Source organism: Silurus aristotelis (genome assembly GCF_946808225.1).
Source record: "Silurus aristotelis genome assembly, chromosome: 11".
Lineage (NCBI taxonomy): Eukaryota > Metazoa > Chordata > Actinopteri > Siluriformes > Siluridae > Silurus > Silurus aristotelis.
This window is the reverse complement of record NC_139584.1, coordinates 3,160,746-3,181,117: the sequence shown is the minus strand read 5'-3', so window position 1 is coordinate 3,181,117 and position 20,372 is coordinate 3,160,746. Positions and strand designations below refer to the sequence as shown.

The window sequence follows — 20,372 nt, the reverse complement described above, 5'->3', positions numbered from 1 at the left end:
TCTCAAGGAGTTTTTCCTCGCCACAGTCACCTCTGACTCGCTCATTAGAGATAAACTCACAGTTATAAGCAACATATTTAGCGACACTAAACTTATACACTCTTAAACAACTTAATAACCGCTAAATCTCTGTAAAACCCGTTTTCAGACAATGTCCATTGTTAAAAAGTGCTATACAAATAAAAATTAATTGAGTTGGATCTTCAAATCAGGTTGTAGTTTAATGTGGTTGTATGCAGCTGATTATGATTAAATAGTTCCAGTTTGGTTTTCTTCATTTTATTGCATTCTATCAGTTTTTTCTAAATAAGGAAGCCTTTTTACTTTCCTTGAATTGCATTGCTCTTGAATAGCTAGCTAGCTAGATATTACAAAACACTCGCAAACCAGGGTTCTACTGATAGCTAGCTAGCTAATAGTTGCGAGTGTTTTGTAATACGAGCAAAAAATTTAGTTGGAATTCGCATTGGATTGTGAGCGAAAATCAGATATACGTGCGTCGATCGAGAATGTGTTTTCAGACTGAAAGCGATCACCCAAGTCAGCTACCCAGTAGAGTATTTTCCCTCAGTCTTTGTGTAGTTCCCGTATCGTTAGCAAACCGAAGTAGAGTTCTCTTTACCATACATCCTGTACTGTATCCTTACCGTGACCACATGTGTGTGTGTGTGTGTAAAGCAGTGTATTTTGCGTACTGTTTAGTTGTTACTAAGTGCAGTGATGACTTTAATAGTAAAGCGATGTGTTCATGAAGAAAAACCCTGAAATGGAAGGCGCTAAGAAGAAGGAGACGATTGTTGTCGAAGCGAAAAATGAAATCATCAAGAAGCATGAACGAGACGTGTGTGCGTCTGACCTCGAAAGCGTTTATAACAGGACAAGATCAACGATTTGTCTCTATGAATCTCTTTAATGATAATCACATTTCCATGGAATAATGAAAAAACAGGCAAAAGCAAGTGGTTCGTGATTTTTTTTGAAAAAAGGGAGAGAAAAGAAAAAGATTCCAGTGAGTCAAAAAATGTAAATGAATCCAAAAAAGTGAAGCCAATTAAGTAAATACTAAGTGAAATCAGTCATTTGGGTAAAAGTCTTCCCAACATCGTAATTTAAGGAGATTCTCGTTCCGAGGAATAACCCCACTTCACCTCCTCTCTTCCTCCTCATCTCCCTCATACCAGCCTCGACTCGTCTCGAAGGTACAGTAAGCATCAAGTTTATTCGTTTTTATTTAAGATTATTACTGTTACAGTACACAGTAAATCCAATAACATCACTCATAATATGTATTATCATACTGTATTACTGAATAACGTACTGTAATTTTAGTTTTATATAAATTTACATTATTTCTTATGGGAAGTTTTTTTGTATTTTGGTTTTGCGAGCATGTTTATATATATACATTGGATAAAGATATGAATATAAATACAGTATATAAAGCAAATATTAACATATTAACAAAACAACATTATATATTAGTATGTTTAATTATAGCAGCTGCTCCTTTGGTCGCAATTCTACCCACGAGTAAAACTCTCTGGTGTATATAAGGCAACATATATAACAGCCCAGGGCACCAACATGCCACGTGACACTGACACAAGGTTTTTTATATAGACACTCATGAAATCTGCCTCGTTCTCCCCCAGTGATGCTGCTAACTGGATGCTGTCACTTTACCCCTGCCATGCTCCGCAGTCTCCAAGCGAAATTTCACTTAGAGTGCCAAATAGGTCAGAACTATCACTACCACACACACACACACAAGTGCAGGAAAGCACAAGTGAAACACGGAGATCTGCAGACTGGCATAAAAAAATACATGCAGTATATGTTTTGGCCAAAAGTTTCTGGACACCTGACCATAAGATTGGTATGTGCTTCATTTTGAACATCCTCCATTCTTCTGGGAACATGAGTTTTCCACTAGATTTGGGAGTGTGTTTATGGAGATTTGTGCTCATTCATCCATAAATGATGTGGGTGAGGTGAGAAGGCCCAGCGTGAAAAATCCCTCCCAGAATTGTTCAATAGTTTTGAAGCTCTATAGCAGGAGATCTTCCACTGCAACACATGTAAAGCAGATCTTCACAGAGCTGGCTTTGTGCACAGGAGCACTGTCATGCTGGAAAGGGTTCTTATAGTGCGAGTGAACATAGTGCAACGTCCAATGAAACCCTGTACAATTGTGTCCCCGCATACGGCTGGAAAGGTCCGGTGTCCCAATACTTTTGGGTGTAGATACGGCACTTGACGAGGTGTTCTTGGTATATTATTTCTTTTGTTCCATGAATGCAATGAAAAAAAGTTTTCTAGATTACTTTTGGCGCGCACAAGTCAATTAAAAAAGTCTCCAAGTAATTTAGAGCGTCGCACGCCACCCAGCACAGCCCAGCTCGCCATGACACCATTCCTAATGTAGGTTAAACGCAGGCTGTTCCTACAATGCTGGTGGGCCTATTTTCAGACCAACGTTATATATAGAGCAGACGCAAGACCTGGATAAAACTTCGCTCCCAGATCTTCAATGTTTTCCATGAACAATCATCAGTGATCTGTTACCAGAAGTGTAATATATGGGCATCTGAGATCTGATATGCTGCAGGAGAATTCCAGCACTAGGACTATTTGTGGGTTCTATCATGTACATAGTGTATATTTTGCTCTAAATTGAGTACTCAACATTGTCAAAAGTACTGGGACAGCAGACCTTTCACACCATGTCCGGTTCTTTCCTAAATTCCCACCACTAAGTTGGAGACACACAATTGTATAGTATGTCTTTAGATGTGTTAGCATGCCCCAACCCTGTTCCAGCTTAACAATGCCCATGTGTACAAAGCTAGCTCCATGGAGACATGTGTTGGAGTGGAAGATCTCCCACTATAGAGCTATAAACCCTATTGAACTACTTTTTGATGGATTTTTCATGTTGACTACACCCCAGGCCTCCTCAACCTGACTTTACTAACAGGCTGAATCTCCACAAACACATTCCAAAATCTAGTTAAACATCTTCACAGAAGAGTGGAGGTTATTCTAACAGCAAATAGAGACGAAACGTGGAATCAAAAATCACACCAATCGAATGCTCAGGTGTCCACAAACTTTTGTCAATACAGTGTCTATATAGATTTACATCATACTCATACTCATTGCTGTGTTTTTATTGATTATGGACATAACCAAGGACAACATTACAGGGTGATGAAGCAGAGTATCTGTTACTATCGCAAAATCTGATGAGTTTCCTGTGACAGCAAAATTAGGTGTTTCGTTTTTTATATATCATAGCATTTCGTGAAATTACTAGCTTATATTTGATTCTTTACACCATGATTTATAGAATTATATAAATCATATAAATCAGACATATAAATCCTATTTACAGTTGATTGAATTTTCACGTATTTTTCACGACTATTTGCACCGATGCCGATTTTCCGCGCTTGTTTCGCAGTCGCAGTTTTTTTCTACGCACGAATAAATGAAGCTCCCGTCGATTCCGCATTATAGCGAACTGATTGACATTTTTCTTCTCTATGTAATATTAAAATGAATAATTAAACTATATATTATACACGTTATTATTGTGCTTAGTTATGAACATCCACCAAATGTTTCTTGTTTTTAAGAATTAGGCTACTCTGAATTCTTGATCCATACTTCAAAGCTTACAGCTGTTATCACCATCACCTGTAAAAGACGGCTAGACTCACCCTTGCGGCCTTCTTTCCGTAAACCGCACAGCATGTCTGCGACGTCACGTCTCCATGCTTTTCCACACTGAAGTATGAGACCCGTCTGTATTCCGCGTACACTTTCACTATCGCACGCTGCGGTTTACAGCATCGCTTCCATCAAAATCAAAGTGAGGATGCTACAGTATCGCGCTCCATATGCAAATCCCGTATCATCCAGGGTGTCTTTTAATTCTGCAGATGTATACAGAGAATTTTGTGTACGTATATTTATGCATATATCCTGCACGCATAGGTTCTGATATTTCCCTCAACGTGCTAATGATCCCACCATCTAACGTTCTGAATCTACGTTTTTAGATAACATAACTTACTAGCTTTGCTTCTAAATCTCTAATCTCTGTAAAGACTCTGGCTATTAATGTATCAGTAGTCAAATTCTGGTTTATAATGACATCCTGGAAATTCAGAGATCCTTCCATATCCAAATTTACTTTTTAACATTTTCAAAAGTAGCTACAAACTACAGGCTATTCATACTCCAAAATTCAGATTATAGGCTCTAAATTGATACTGGGTTCATACTTCGGTATATAGACAAGAGTCTCTAAAGTAATACTGTTTATTGTTACTTATTGTTGTCTATAGTTTCGAATTAAATACTAGTCTTTATACTCCAATATACAGACTGGAGTCTTTTAAGAAATACTGATTTTCATACTCCAATATATAAATTATAATTTATAGTCCTTAGTCTGAATTTAATGTTCAGCAATCACATTATATTTAGATCCTGCCAATAGAGATACTGCATCAACACAAGTTTTCAAAAAAGTATACAAACTCTGATGTTCACTACTCACTATGCATACTACAGTATCTGAATACCGCTGTTCAGTATTTACTATTCATACTTCAGTATCTAAATTCTGATGTTTAGTACTCATTACACTTAAGTACTTAAATTCAGATGTTTAGTACTCACTACACTTAAGTAGCTATAATCTGATGTTCAGTATTTACTATTCATACTTCAGTATCTAAATTCTAATGTTTAGTACTCACTATACTTAAGTAGCTAAATTCTGATGTTTAGTACTCACTACACTTAAATAGCTATAATCTGATGTTCAGTATTTACTATTCATACTTCAGTATCTAAATTCTGATGTTTAGTACTCACTACACTTAAGTACTTAAATTCAGATGTTTAGTACTCACTACACTTAAGTAGCTATATTCTGATGTTCAGGATTCACTATTCATACTTCAGTATCTAAATTCTGATGTTCAGTGCTCACTATACTTAAGTACTTAAATTCTGATGTTTAGTACTCACTACACTTCAGTAGCTATAATCTGATGTTCAGTATTTACTATTCATACTTCAGTATCTAAATTCTGATGTTTAGTACTCACTACACTTAAGTAGCTATAATCTGATGTTCAGTATTTACTATTCATACTTCAGTATCTAAATTCTGATGTTTGGTACTCACTACACTTAAGTAGCTATAATCTGATGTTCAGTATTTAGCATTCATACTTCAGTATCTACATTTTGATGTTTAGTACTCATTACACTTAAGTACTTAAATTCAGATGTTTAGTACTCACTACACTTAAGTAGCTATAATCTGATGTTCAGTATTTACTATTCATACTTTAGTATCTAAATTCTGATGTTTAGTACTCACTATACTTAAGTACTTAAATTCTGATGTTTAGTACTCACTACACTTAAGTAGCTATAATCTGATGTTCAGTATTTACTATTCATACTTCAGTATCTAAATTCTGATGTTTAGTACTCACTACACTTAAGTAGCTATAATCTGATGTTCAGGATTCACTATTCATACTTCAGTATCTAAATTCTGATGTTCAGTACTCACTGTTGATACCTCAGTATCTAAATTCTGATGTTTATTACTTACTATACTTAAGTACTTAAAATCTAATGTTTAGTACTCACTATACTTAGCTATATTCTGATGTTCAGTATTTACTATTCATTCTTCAGTACGCACTATTCATACTTAAATTTCTGATGTTGAGTATTCACTATTTATACTTAATTATTTAAAATATGATGTTCCGCACTCACTTTTTATATTCAAGTTTCTAAATTATGATGTTCAGTACTCAATTTTTATAATTCAGTATCCAAATTCTGATGTTTAGTACTCACTTTTCATACTTCACTATCTAAATTCTGATGTTCAGTACTCACTATTCATACTTTAGTATCCAAATATTTATGTTCAGAAATGCAATAAAAATTCTTAATTATTCAAACTTTGATATACAGAAAGGTACTCACTATTCATACTTCAGTATCCAAATTCAGATGTTCAGTATTTAATCTACATACTTTAGTATCGAAACTTTGATATTCAAAAAGGAACTCACTATTCATGCTTCAGTATCTAAATTCCGATGTTCAGTAGTCACTATTCATACTTTAGTACTCACTACTCATACTTTAGTATCCAAATTCTGATGCTCAGAAGGGTACTCACTATGCATACTTCAGTATTCAAGCACTATCCATGCCACAATGTCCAAACTCCAGAGTCCACTGCATACTGCTTCCCAAATCCACAATATCTGAAAGCAAGTGTCCACACAGTACATTGCAAACCCCTGAACATCCAGACAGGACTCAGAAAGTGATTATTTGCGTCTCTGATCTCCAATCTCGGCGTCTTACTTCACACTGGCTGATCCGTGTGTGAAGAGACAAGCACGAGTGGGAAGCTCCAGCTGTCAGGGAACCGTAACATGAGGCTGGAATAAAAACACTGATGCAATGAGACGCCGAGCGACAAAGCAGAGACTACCCCCTTTCTCCTCTCCTACCCCTCTCTCCTACCCTCCTACCCTCCCCTTCTCTCACTCCTTTTGCTCCTCCCTCTGTTCCCAGGCTCTTGAGATGTTCACACTTATCAGTCTTTCCTCCTTTTCTCTATTAATCATCTCAGTGCACCACTAACACACACACAGACACACACCAACATAGACACATGTAATATGAGTTTCCTTCTTCTGGGTGTTAGGAGTCATGCACCTCATTGTGCTGGGCCCCACACACACACACACACACACACACACACCAACATAGACATATGTAATATGAGTTTCTTCCTGCTGGTTGCTTATTGTTCTGCCCTCCACACACACACACACACACACACACACACACACACACACACACACACACACACACACACACACACACACACACACACACACAAACATAAAATGACCCATCTTCCTCTTTAGGCACACTCATAAAACCCATGTGCCACTAACATAAGTGTAAGTTTGTCCCTGATGAACGAGCTGGTGGCGACTGTAGTGAAGGAAGATCTTCCTGAGATGGCAAAAAGAAGAAACCTTGAGAGGAACCAGACTTAAGAGGAAACCTGTCCTCACCTGGGTGGCACCGAATGTCCATTTATTATATCTAAACGATGTTGAGGTGCAGTGATGGTTATCAAATGTAACCTGTAGTCATGAGCCATTGTAGCAGACTGTTGCCATTAAGTAGAGTCCAAATCCTCAGAGTTTCTGTGTTACTCCGTAATTTATTCTGTCAGTTTCCATAACAAATTTTGATATAAGACAAAGTATAAAATAATAAACAGACCTCTAACATCTACTGGTGTGTACTACAAAATAGATTTATAATAATTCACAGCCAGGTACAGATTACTTCAAAACGAAATTGGTTGGAGGAACAAAGCACATTTACCAGATTCATTCATTTCTGCAAACTGTACATGATCAAGACATAATTGCTAATCCTACTAATGTACTGTAGAAAGTCTGGAAGTCAAGGTTATGATACAAACCTGTGTAATACATTGTGTTGAATTTGCCTGTAAATAAACCAGTGTATTTTTTAAAGAAATTACAGAATCAAGGTTCTGTAAAATATATATACTGGGTTCACAACTCTTAAATAAAAAAGAATTAAAGAAAAAATTAAGAAGTAGCTCAAAGAATAGATAGACAAAACAAGAAATCTATTTGTGGAATTGAATTTCTCCACTTTGACTTGAAAGGAAGGAAGGAAGGAAGGAAGGAAGGAAGGAAGGAAGGAAGGAAGGAAGGAAGGAAGGAACAAAAGTATAACAAGAAAAAAGAATTGAAAAGAAAAACGTAGAAAAAAGAACAAAGAAAATAAAGGAATGGAGGGAAAAAATTGATAAACAAAACATTTGTGGAAGGTTTAATTTCTTGAATTTGACCTAAGAAAGAAAGAAAGAAAGAAAGAAAGAAAGAAAGAAAGAAAGAAAGAAAGAAAGAAAGAAAGAAAGATGTTTTTACACTATATGAATATTGGGATGCCTGACTTTTCCAGCCATATGTGGTCCTTTAACCAACTGTTACCACAAAGTTGGAGGCTCCCAATAGAATTAAAATTTTCCCTTCACTTGAACTAGAAGACCCCAAACCTGCTCCACTATGACCTGCTCCTGTGTACAAATCCAGCTCCATTAAGGTATGGGTTGGAGTGGAACATCTCCAGCTATGGCGCTCTGAGCTCCACCCTACTGAACACTTTTGGGATGAATTTTTCACTCTGACTGCACCTCAGGCCTCCTCAGCTCACCTACATCACATCCTAAATTTAGTAACACCCATGTGGCTAAATGAATATCTACAAAATCTGGAACATCTTCACAAGAGAGTGGAGGTTATTGTAACCTTACAGCTTTTCATTCCAGCCCCTCTGGAGAACAGTAAAGTAAACCTGCTGGAGCAAATTTATCAATCGGCGACTGCTCTCATGTTTCATTGTTTTAGCCAGTAAGAACAACTGGGTTCTTTCTGTACAGCAGTTGTGTGTGATGATGATGATGATGACATTATAGGTTCTCCAGTGCTTACACCTGTCTCTCCATTTGTCCATGTGTCACTTCCCCCACACACCCATTTCCTTTAACCACGCATACACACGGTCAGTTCCAATACAGTCACTGCAGGCTTCCTGTCCTCTCTCTGACATGGAGAGCAGGAACAAGAAGATCGAAGAGACATGTCGTTCTTCTCATGGGTCTCGTCTGTGATTTTGTCAGACAGCGATCTGAATCTGCAGCTACTTCGGTCTGGTTCAGACCCTCGATCTCTCTTTCAGTGTTACATTGGAAAAGCTGTAAATTATAAAACATCTTATTTATTCTTTATATTAATGTTTGTTTCGTTATTTATGGAAAGGGTTTGGAAACACAGAGTCTTCTACGGTGTTTGAGAGACATGTTGCTTTTGTTTCTATGCAACAAAATTCGGTCAGAGAGTGAATGAAAGGAAGGAAGGAAGAAAGTTCTGTGGAGTCCAAATGCAACATTTCCGGCTCTAACAGAAGAACTTGTGTAAGACGGAGAACTGGAGAGAAAATATGAGCAGACTGCCTCACCCACACAGTGAAACATGGAGGTGGAAGCTTAATGGTTTGGGTTGTTTTGGAGCAGCGAAGTTTGAAGAAGTTTGGAGACTTATTCCGGAAAGTGAAAGGGATCCTTCCATACTTCAACACCATGCAGTTCCTTCTGAACTGCGGCTCATTGGAACCGACTTCACCGTACAACAGGACAAAGAGCCGTAGTGTACATCCGAGTTCTGTAAGCGTTATTGACGTTTTTCACGTTCCTACACCACCTTGTATTTAAGGACAAGACTTTAGCTCAGTGCCAGATTATCTCACGGGCTTCCTAAATACTGTTCCCTACTCCTGATCCTGACCCATGCTCACTTTGGTTTGGTCTCTGGATTGTTTTTGGTTTGTGTTTTTTTTTTTGCTCTGCCCTCTAGGCGAGCGTGGGGTTTATATGGGTGGTGCAATGGAAAACGGAGATGAGCCTCAGCTGCTCCTTGTGAAGCCGGACTGCGAGCAGCTGCAGGAGGGCGGGGCACGCAATGGAGCAGGAGCGCGGTGCATCAGGGAATCCCAGGGAAAGACAGCCTCCGAAAGGGGGCGTGGCAGGGGGATTCCTGACACCACCACCCCCCCCCCCCGAAGGGGCGGCACCGGACGCCCCCAACCCATAGAAACCCCGGAGGGCCGGGGCACCCGGAGGACGGTCCCCCCGATCATCCAGGGCCTAAAGGGACCAAGTAGGAACTGCCACGGTGCCGGGGAGAGCCGGGAAGGACCTGAAGCGGAGCGACCCCCCCCCCCCCCCAAGGAGAGCTGAAAGGGGACCATGGACACCGCGGGACCCAGGAGCGGAGCACATTCCACCGCAGCGGCCAGGACTGGAGCAAAACTCCTGGCGTCGACTGGAGACGGATAGACGTCACCTATGGGGACCAGGAGCTGCACGAGGGGATTCAGGAGGCGGAGTGACGCCCTCATTGGAGGCCGGCAGCTGTGAGACGTCCTCGGTGGTGGTCTGAGGTATCGGGCTGGCCACCACGGGAACCCGGAACGGATCGGCTGTCCCGTGGAGGCCTGGAACGGGGCCCCTTCCACCACATTCGATCGGGAAGGGCAAGACGTCCCTGGTGCTGACCTGAGGCTGGGTGATGTCTTCGCCGGAGGTCTGGACCGGAGCCTTCTCACCCACGGGGACCTGGAAGGGACAGACAGCCGGAGGCGGGGGTGAGCAGTTAGCGAGGCTTACCGGCTGGTAGCCCCCCTGGATGGAGGCCGGAGACGGAGCGAAGTCCCCGGTGGTCTTCAGAGACGGAGCGACCTCCTTTGCGGAACTGGGAGGTGCTTACGACCCCGGCTGGAGGTTGGAGGACGTCCTCGGCGGAGTCAGGAGGCCGAGCGATGCCCTTAGAGGACCCCTGGAGTGCCATGTGGGAGGAGCTCAGGAGCAAGACGTCACCGTGGGAGGAGCTCGGGAGCGAGACGTCGCCGTGGAAGGAGCTCGGGAGTGAGACGTCACCGTGGGAGAAGCTCGGGAGCAAGACATTGTCCGGAGAGGAGCTCTGAGGCATCACTTCACCTTCTGCAGGACTGTGGGGTGAGCCGTCACCTTCGGTGGAGCCCAGGGGCAGCAGTTCGACTTCCCTTTCGCAGTTCTGGAGTCGAGGTGAGCACACAGGGAAACCCCTGGGGGAAGGGGCGCTCTTTGGGACCCTCAGGAGCAGGTCGGAGCCTGCTGGGCAGCCTGGGAGCGAAGAGGAGCTCGCCTGGAGATCCATGAGCGGAGCCACGCCCTTAGGGGGGTCTTGAGACGGAACCAAGCCCTCCCCGGGACGCTGGAGCGGAGCACTCCTCGGGAAACTGGAGCTGAGCGGAGCACTCCTCGGAACACTGGAGCTGAACTGAGCTCTCGGGGTCGCTCGGAGGCGGAGAGGAGCCCACGGGGTCGCTCGGAGGCGGAGAGGAGCCCACGGGGGCGCTCTGAGGCAGAGAGGAGCCCACGGGGTCGCTCTGAGGCGGAGAGGAGCCCACGGGGTTGCTCGGAGGCGGAGAGGAGCTCCCTTGGAGAACCTGGAGCGGAGAGGAGCTCCCTTTGAGAACCTGGAGTGAAGAGGCGAAGCTCTCTTGGAGAACCTGGAGCGGAGAGGCAGAGCTCTCTTGGAGAACCTGGAGCGGAGAGGCGGAGCTCTCTTGGAGACCCTGGAGCGGAGAGGCGAAGCTCGTGCACGTGCCAAACTCACCCCCATACACGTCCCATAGCTTTATGGCGAGAGTGAGGGATTCCCCCGTCAGAAGATAGATGACCGAAGCGACCCTGGTTCTCTCCGTCGGGTAGCGGAACGCATTCAACTCCATAAAGTCACGCACGCTCCGTAAAAAATCGCCCCGTTCTGCTCTGTTGCCAGAGAAGCGCTTTGGGAAGTCCGTGACGTCATCGTAGGGGTGTGGCCTCGGCGAACATGACCGAGAGCTGGCCGCGAGCTTCCGGGTTTTCCTGGGGGTTGCTTCGGAATCACGACCGAGCGAACCCGCTTACCGAGGTGCGATTTGCGCCGGGAACACGGCGTTAATCCGATCATGTCCTTTCCTTTTCTTTCCTCTTTTCTCCAGTCCTTTATTCCTTTTCGGGGTCGGTTATTCTGTCACGCGGCGTATATGGGGGCGGAGGCAAAAATATAAGCAGGCGTTTTTATTTCACAAACAGGCAGAGCCAACATAAAGCACCCGCAGAGCGGGATAATCCGGCAAACGGCAGTTCGTAATACAAATAAGAAACACAAAAATATCCACGGTGCAGGGTGCGGCGCGGAGGCAGAGACGGAGAAGCGTCAGAAGTCCTAGGAGCGACGGGAAACGCACACGCCGCCGGGGAGAGAACGAGGAATCCGGAAGGAGAAGATGCGTAGCGGGGGAAGCATACGCGGAGCAGCGAGCCACCAGGAACCTGCACAGACCAACACGAGACTACACACACGTACATATAATAACCAACCCTCTGTGTAGGCGAGCGTGGGGTTTATATGGGTGGTGCAATGGAAAACGGAGATGAGCCTCAGCTGCTCCTTGTAAAGCCGGATTGCGAGCAGCTGCAGGCGGGCGGGGCACGCAATGGAGCAGGAGCGCGGTGCGTCAGGGAATCCCAGGAAAGACAGCCTCCGAAAGGGGGCGTGGCAGGGGGATTCCTGACACCAGTGATCCATTCCCATATTATGTGACATCTAAATCAATTAGTTGAAAACACACACAGTTTGAAACTGCTTGAAGAAACTTCAGTAAAAAAAATCTAAATATATATTTATGGTAGTTTTATTTTTAAACGAAAACAAGAAAGGTTTACTTTTATTTGAATTGTATTATCAGTTTTTAAAGTATTAATTACAATATATCAGCAAAATGTGACTCATTTATGATAGGATTTGAACTCACAACCTTCTGATTAGCCAGATGGCCAGCCCCCAGATTCATTAAAAATTAACAAATACCTCAAACATATGAATTTCTGCCAAAATCTCCAACTGGAGAGAGCAAACCCATCTCACACACCTTACATACAGACATTTGCAAATATAACAATGGATCTTCATGTTCAAACATTCACAATATGGACAAAAGTTTGTCAATATCTGATTGCTATGTGCCCATTCCACAAGATGTTCCTCTGGATTTTAAGGAGATTTGTGCTCATTCACCCACAAAAGTGGTCTTGATGTAGGGTGAGGAGGCCTACAGTGCAGTCAGTTTAAAAAATGCATCCCAAAGGGGTTGAGGACAAAGAACTTTAGCGGGCCGCTATAGCAGGAGATCTTCCACTCCAGTCCATGTACACTAAATCTTCATGGAGCTGGCTTTGTGCACAGGTGCATTGTCATGCTAAAACAGGTTTGGGTCTCGTAGCTCAAGTGAAGGTGAAAATGTAACACATCCAAACACATCCTCGACAACTTTGTGGTAAAAGTTTGGGAAAGACGCACACACAGGCGGAAAAGTCAGGTGTCCCAATATTTTTGCCAACATAGTGCATGAGCAGAAGCTAGGTTCATGTTTTAGCGAGTACGTAGCTGCTAAGTCTTTTATAGTCAGGATGTAAAGACAGGATAGCAGTGAAAATGAGACAGAACTCTCAAGAATATGGACTTTTTTTTAAATCAAAAGTGTAAATAAATAATAATAAAGGTTTAATATGACTAAATTTACACAAACAGGATTGAGCAGGAATTCAGCCTCCATAGGTGGCGCCATATTAATAAGCACAAAGGTACAATTGAGTGGATTTCAGCCAAAAAAAAAGAGAGGAAAAAAGAGGAGCTTGTAAATATAAAAATTCTCATAAATATGGTAAAAAAAAATTTAATAAAAAAATGTAATCAAAAATGGTGTACACCGAATAATCGGTAAAGGATATTGAAAGCAACAATACCATCTAGTGGTTTGGATGGAGTCCAACACCAATGGAAACTTGCAGACATTAAGCATGATTTTTTACTTTCTTACAGAAACATCAGTCTCAAACGTGTGAAAACACACACACACACACACACACACACACACACACACACACACACACACACACACACACACACACACACACTGCTTTCCAGTGAAGTGAATATCACAATCACTCTAAATTTCCACCTTACCTTCATTTCCATTTCAAACACACACACACACACACACACACACACACACACACACACACACACACACACACACACACACACACACCTTTCACTCTTCCTTTGATGACTCCCATGCGGCAACGCAGCGAGAAAAACACCCTCCTCTTCCCTTTCACTCCTCCGCCCGATCCCTTCTTCATTGAGGTGACAGAGGAGGAAACTCCATCGGGAAAGCGTTTTTGATGCAGGTTGATGCTGCAAGAGAGCCTCCACATCTCAAGTTCTCAGCTACAAAACACGCAACTATTTCTTCCTCACACACATTCTTGTCTCTCCTCCTTTCCTAGTTCTCATACCACAGTCAGAAGATGCACAAGGGATCCTACTTCTTCTTTTTTTATTGTCACGTCGTCACTTGATGTGGAAAAAAAAAAATAAAAACCCATCATTGACTCCACAAGACGAGGACGCTGCTGGGATTGTGTTTGTCAGTTTGTGTGAGTGTGTGTGTTTATGTGACAACATTTCTGGCCTGTAGAGTGGAAAGCAGATGGAGAACAGCTTCTCTCTGCAGAGATCCGGTCTGGCCAAACCACAGGAACAGTTTCATCCTGAGAACATGGCTCACAGCTGACTTCATCCATTACACATGAGGAGACCCTGCACAATAACTGAGTTTATAATTAGAAAAAATTGAAATAAAAGAAAATCTGTGCTTTATGATTACTGTTAGTATAAGTATTAGTTCATTTACGGCATTCGGCAGACACCCTTATCCAGAGCAACTAACAATTGGCGCATTTATACAACTGAGCAGCTATGGGGTGAAGGGCCTCACTCAGGGGCCCAGGAGTGAACACTTGGTGTGGCTGGGATTTGAACTCATGACCTTCAGATGCAAAGTCCAATGCTTCAACCAATAAGCTACAAATTCTCCTTATTATGGGACTGAACATTTCCAGTATAATGAATTGCTGTGTACACAACCATTAAAAATGTATTGCCCTGTTTTTTGTTATAATACCTTTGAGATCATTCAACCACAAGGGCGTTAGTAAAGTCAGGACTAACTAAGGTAGTCAGTGTTCCAATTTATCCCAAGGGTATTCGATGGGATTTTGTTCAGATCTCTTAGCAGGCCACTCATGATCTTCAACTCCAAAGCATATCTTTATGGAGCTGGCTTTGCGCATTGTCGTTCTGGAACAGGTTTAGGTCTCTTAGTTCTCCGTGAAAGTTTTAGTAGATACTGAAACTGTTTTAAAACCAATAAATAGCTTAGTGCAAAACGTACTTTATTGCAAGTCACCAATTCCATTATAACTTTAGTAAAAGTGTTCGAGTATCTGATTTGAACAGTAATTTTTAAATATTCGACTCGTATTGAACGTAGGCTCATAGATCCACCAGTCCTCAACACCCAAACACGTTAGTGAAAAAAGCCAAAATCGTTTTTGTAAAGTTTTATTTCCTAAAACGCAAATCAAATTGTGCGCATTAACAACATCAAGATCAACACAACAGCCTGTTCAACACGACAAAATCGTGAAGCAGTCATTAACATTTTTTATCTCCAATTAACAAATAAAACGACAGTCTCGTGTCACAAAGGAGAAGAAACATTAGTGTTGAATGGACGAATACAATGAAAGTAAATAATTATAGATAAAGTAAAAAACGAAATATCCAGAGCTGACTGTGATTTGATGCAGCGCTCACTCTCAGAGAGGGGACGCTATTTTTATTCAAATCCAACAAAAACTGTTTCTTAAAGTTTTTGGAATTGATTTGAGCTCTTTTTGGACCGATAATGTTGCCAGCGGGGCTAAAAAGGTGCTCGCATGTGTGCATGTGTTGAGTTTTAATGATATCTTCAACAGAGGTGCAAAATGTAATTGGTGCTCAATCTCAATGTCCATTCAAATATAGTGGAGTAAAAAGTATACATTCTAAAACATAAATGTAGTTGAGTAGAGAGTAAAAGTTGCTTATATCTTTAAAACTCAGTAAAATTACAGTAGAAATACTTAAATACTTTACACCACTGCCGTTGAGCTCCCACTTCCCCAATAACCTGTACTATTGTGTGCCTCCAATTATTCAAATTCAAGTTCGAGTTCATTTCTGTAGCGCTTTTAACAATGGACTCAAAAAGATGGGTCTCAAAGCAGCTTTACAGAACGTAAGCATTAAAGTGAATGATGTGTGTTTATCGCTGATGAGCAGCCTGGGGCGCCTGTGACAAGGAAAAACTCCCTTAGATGTTATGAGGAAGAAACCTTGAGAGGAACCAGACTTAAAAGTGGAACTTATTCTCATTTGGGTAACATCGAGTGTGATTATAAATCTTTAAACAATACAGAACACTGGAGAGTGAGAACCACGATGAGGACCAGAGTGTGAGTGTTAATGAATAATGTCTTTTCTACAGTCTTTTACAGTCAGGTGACGTTGTGAGACCAGGAGCTACTGAGCAACTGCAACTGCCTTTAAACAATCAAAGAGGTCCGATGTCCAAACTCTGCATGAAGTGGGATCCAAATGGCGCTGGTATGTCTCTAGATGGTTCGGGATGTTTGCGGCATCTACTTCTACAAAGGTCCATAATCTTCATGAGGTGGGACGTGAATGGGGCTGGAGCAACCTCAGAATGCCTCAGGATGGGGAGAGAAAGTGAAGCAGTGGAGAGGAATTAGCGTAGCTGCTGTTCATGATATTAACAGCACAAGTTGATAATGTGCATGTGATCAGATGTTCTGGAGCACAAGGTTATGGTGTGAGACGTATGTTATGTGTAGAACTCGCTAAAATGATAAGTTTTTAATCTGCACTTAAACTGGGTGAGTGTGTCTGAGCCCCGAACACTGTCAGGAAGACTATTCCAGAGTTTAGAAGCTAAATGTAAGAATGATCTACCACCTTTAGTGGACTTTGCTATTCTAGGAACTACTAGAAGCCCAGAGTTTTGAGATCTCAAATAGCGTGATGGATTGTAGCGTGTTAGGAAACTGGATACATGGGAGCCAAACCATTTAGTGTTTTGTAAGTAGCAGTAGTTTGTAGTGGATTTCAAACTTAACAGGAAGCCAGTGTAGGGACGATAAGACTGGGGTTATATGGTGATATTTTCTCGACCTTGTAAGAACTCTTGCTGCTGCATTCTGGACAAACTGTAGCTTGTTTATTAATGATGCAGGACATCCACCTAGTAATGCATTACAATAGTCCAGTCTGGAGGTCATAAACGCATGGACGAACTTCTCCGCATCAGATATAGTCAACATGTTTCTTGTTTCTTAGCTTAGCATCATTTCTAAGGTGAAAGAAGCCTGTTTTAATATGGTTAATATAATTTTCAAAAGTTGCTGTCTAAAATAACTGCCAGGTCTTACTGATGAAATAGTAGTTACAGTACATCCTTCGTAATGCAAGTTAACTTGCTAGAGATTCTGTGTATTTTTTCTTGGGCTGATGAGCAAATCTCTATCTTAGCAAAATTTCATAATAGAAAGTTATGCATTGTTTAATCTTGTAATGTTTTAACACACTCAGTTAACTGAGCCAATCGAGATGTTTCATCTTGTTTTGATGAGATATATAGCTGGGTATCATCAGCATAACAGTGGAAACTAATTCCATGTATTCTAATAATGTTTCCCAAAGAAAGTGTGTATATTGTGAAAAGCAGGGTCGAACAGGTAGGATTTAAACCAGCTTAATGCCTGTCCCTGAATGCTGATGTGAATCTGTAAGCGATCCAGGAGAAAGTCATGATCTATTGTGACAAATACAGAACTAAGATCTGGTAAAACTAACAGCGAGATGAAGCCTTGGTCTGAAGCTAAACACAGGTCATTTGTGTTTTTAACTAGAGCAGTTTATGTGCTATGATGGGGCCTGAAACTTGACTTGTTTACTTGTAAGAAGGAGCAGAACTGGGCAGACACAATCTTTTTTTAAATCTTAGACATAAACGAAAGATTTAAAATGGTTTTGAAATTGAATAATGATTTGGATCAAAATAAAATTTCTTAATGATGAGCTTTTTAACTGCCAACTTGAGGGTTTCAGGGATGAGATCTAAAGATAGTGAGGAGTTAATAATATGGAGAAGAGGCTCCCCAGCTGTCTGTTACACTTCCTTTAGTAATTTAGTTGGAATGGGATCTAACAGACATGTTGTTAATTTGGCTTTGGTGATTTTCACATGCTTCTATTGGATGATCAGAGATTCTTGAATTGGGTTTCTTGCTTATTAATGATGTTCATACAGCAGGAAAGAAAACACAAAAAATAAATGGTTCATGAAAAAGCTTAATTGTTTTGACATGTTTGGACCGACCTTTCTTCATGACGTCCAGCTATTATTGAATAATCTTCATTTATGAATATATCTTTATTATTGTCCGTCTTGTAAATTTCCTTGTAAATGTATCTGCAACCAAATCAATATCTTCTCCTCTTGTTAAATGTAAATACAGCTCTCCACATAAATATATTCAAGCTTGTGCAGTTTGCTACAAATGCCGTGTGTGAGCTCTGACTAGGGCGCTCTCTAACCATCCAATCAAAGCATGTGAAAATCCTGAAGCCTGCTAGGCGCCAGTGCTGCCAACATGCAATCTGATTGGTTAAAAATACAGCTTAAATCTTGTGTAATTGACACCATAGGTGCCCAGAGTTACTGGTGATTCTGAAGGACCATGGCAGATTTTGACCCAGGCAACATGTGACATGATGGCTGCAATCTGATTGGTTAGGAGAGAATAAGACTACTGGGAAAAACTTAATTCAATAATTTCCATAAAGAAAAAATATAATAAAATGTAAGTCAGTGATTCTACAGATACCGGTCATTTTATGGCTCGCCAAAAGTATGTATCCATGTGTGTATGAAGTAATTCATATCAATGAGAAGATATTGTTTTATATGAGAAGACACATGGGACATGTGAACAGGACTTGCATTGAAAGATTCAAATCCATTTTATTTAAATGATAACTTTTTTTTTCAATCTACATGTAAATACAGTCAAGAAATCCCCCATCACCACACCTCTGTAACCTCCTTTGCAATATAACAATATGAGGAAGAAACCTTTAAAGGAACCACACTCAGGAAAAACCTCACGCTCGATTGTGTGATTATAAATCATTACAGTATTGTGGTAAACCCTTCCAGACATAATGAGTGTTTCGTAATAATTGTTTTCCTGAGCAGACAAAAGTGTATGACAGTCTTACGTGCACAGGACGCTGAGGAAATCAAAGTGTGTATGGTGGGTGTGAGTGTTAAACAGAAAAAAAACACACACTGGTGATTAAACAGAGGAAGTGAGAGCTGTTCTGCTTTCAGCAGCACTTCACATACATGTCCTTTTATTTTTAGACCTTAATAATGCAATATATGCACATGTACACAGGTTCACACACATTCCTTTGTCTGTACAGTGTCTATAGAATATTTACGATGTTAGTGTGTAAGATATACAGGGAGTCTTTATCTGGTCTCACACATCTCCAGCTAGTATATCCTCTTGTCTAAACAACTTTAGGTCAAGTTTTATCTCCAATGTGTGTATATATATATATATACACGTGTCTGCTGCCTGCAATAAACCGAAGAACATTTGCTGTGTGCTGTGTGATCCTTCCCTGATCAGAAAGGCACTACGGGCATCGCAGGTCGTATGGAAAACCTCTCCAAGAATTAAGTTTCGTTTGGGCATGCTAAACAAGAGTTACTACCTCTTTAACAGCTGTACAATATGGTCCAGAAGTGCAACTAAGCAAACAGGAAACTAATTCTGGTTGATTCTTATGGTGCTTGGAGTGTGTAGCTTATTGGTTACTCTGGATCAGAAGGTCACAAGTTCAAATCCCAGCACCACCAAGTTGCCACTGCTGGGCCCTTGAGCAAGGGTTTTAATTCTCAACTGCTCAGGGGTCTGGTAAAAGATGTAGGGCAAAACTGTTCATGGCAATTGCAGTCTGTAAGTTATTGTAGCAAAAATATATCAATAATATACAGAAGTATAATAAATAACAGGCACACTTCTTGAACAGTGTTCGCCAGTCAGTAAAGTGAATTACCATGGAATAAATGCACAGACTTGTCTCAACCATGAGCAGGAGCACCGGACTGCTATCACTGACACAACCACATTGTCTGAAAATACAAATAATCTATTCTGCTCCTTCTGTTAATGTAAAGTATCAGACAAGATGCTATTGTTCTCAATGTAGGACACATCCTGATGGCAAAGAAAAGACACAGGATTTGCTTATATTGAACCTATAATGCACAGTAATCATTCAGTATTTCATTCTTATTTGGTTGTTTGCCTCTGGAGTAGCATTTCCTCCTCATGTTTTGGGGGGGGTGCTTTGTGTACTTCAGTCTTCTTTAGTCCAAAGACATGTGTTGTTGGATAATTGGCATCATAAAATGAGCTATATAAGAGTGAGTGTGCGTACAGATGAGTTAGCACCCAGTCCAGGGTGTTTTCCACCTTGTGTCCCGACTCCCCTGGGACAAGCTCAAGGCTGCCCCAAGATGCTGTAGGATAAGTGGTACAAAAGATGGATGGAGATTTTATCTATCTATCTATCTATCTATCTATCTATCTATCTATCTATCTATCTATCTATCTATCTATCTATCTATCT

General features: G+C 41.2%; 1 protein-coding gene across 4 annotated transcripts in view; it reads right to left on the bottom strand.

Annotated features, from left to right (window-relative positions):
* grip2a (glutamate receptor interacting protein 2a) overlaps positions 1–14,224 on the bottom strand; it is a 37,912-nt gene extending 23,688 nt beyond the window's left edge. For 2 of the 4 annotated variants that reach the window (XR_014535815.1, XM_083554867.1), the window contains exons 1-2: positions 6,227–6,651; positions 3,723–3,938 (exon numbers count right to left, since the gene is read on the bottom strand). Coding sequence is in view for 3 of the 4 variants with exons in the window: in XM_083554867.1 (XP_083410993.1) it covers positions 3,723–3,756 (34 nt within the window). In the remaining variant the exon portion in view is untranslated. Of the gene's footprint in view, positions 1–3,722; positions 3,939–6,226; positions 6,652–13,809 lie in introns of those variants that run through there. The other 2 variants (XM_083554868.1, XM_083554866.1) reach the window with 2 other exon arrangements.
* Positions 14,225–20,372: the final 6,148 nt, after the last annotated feature.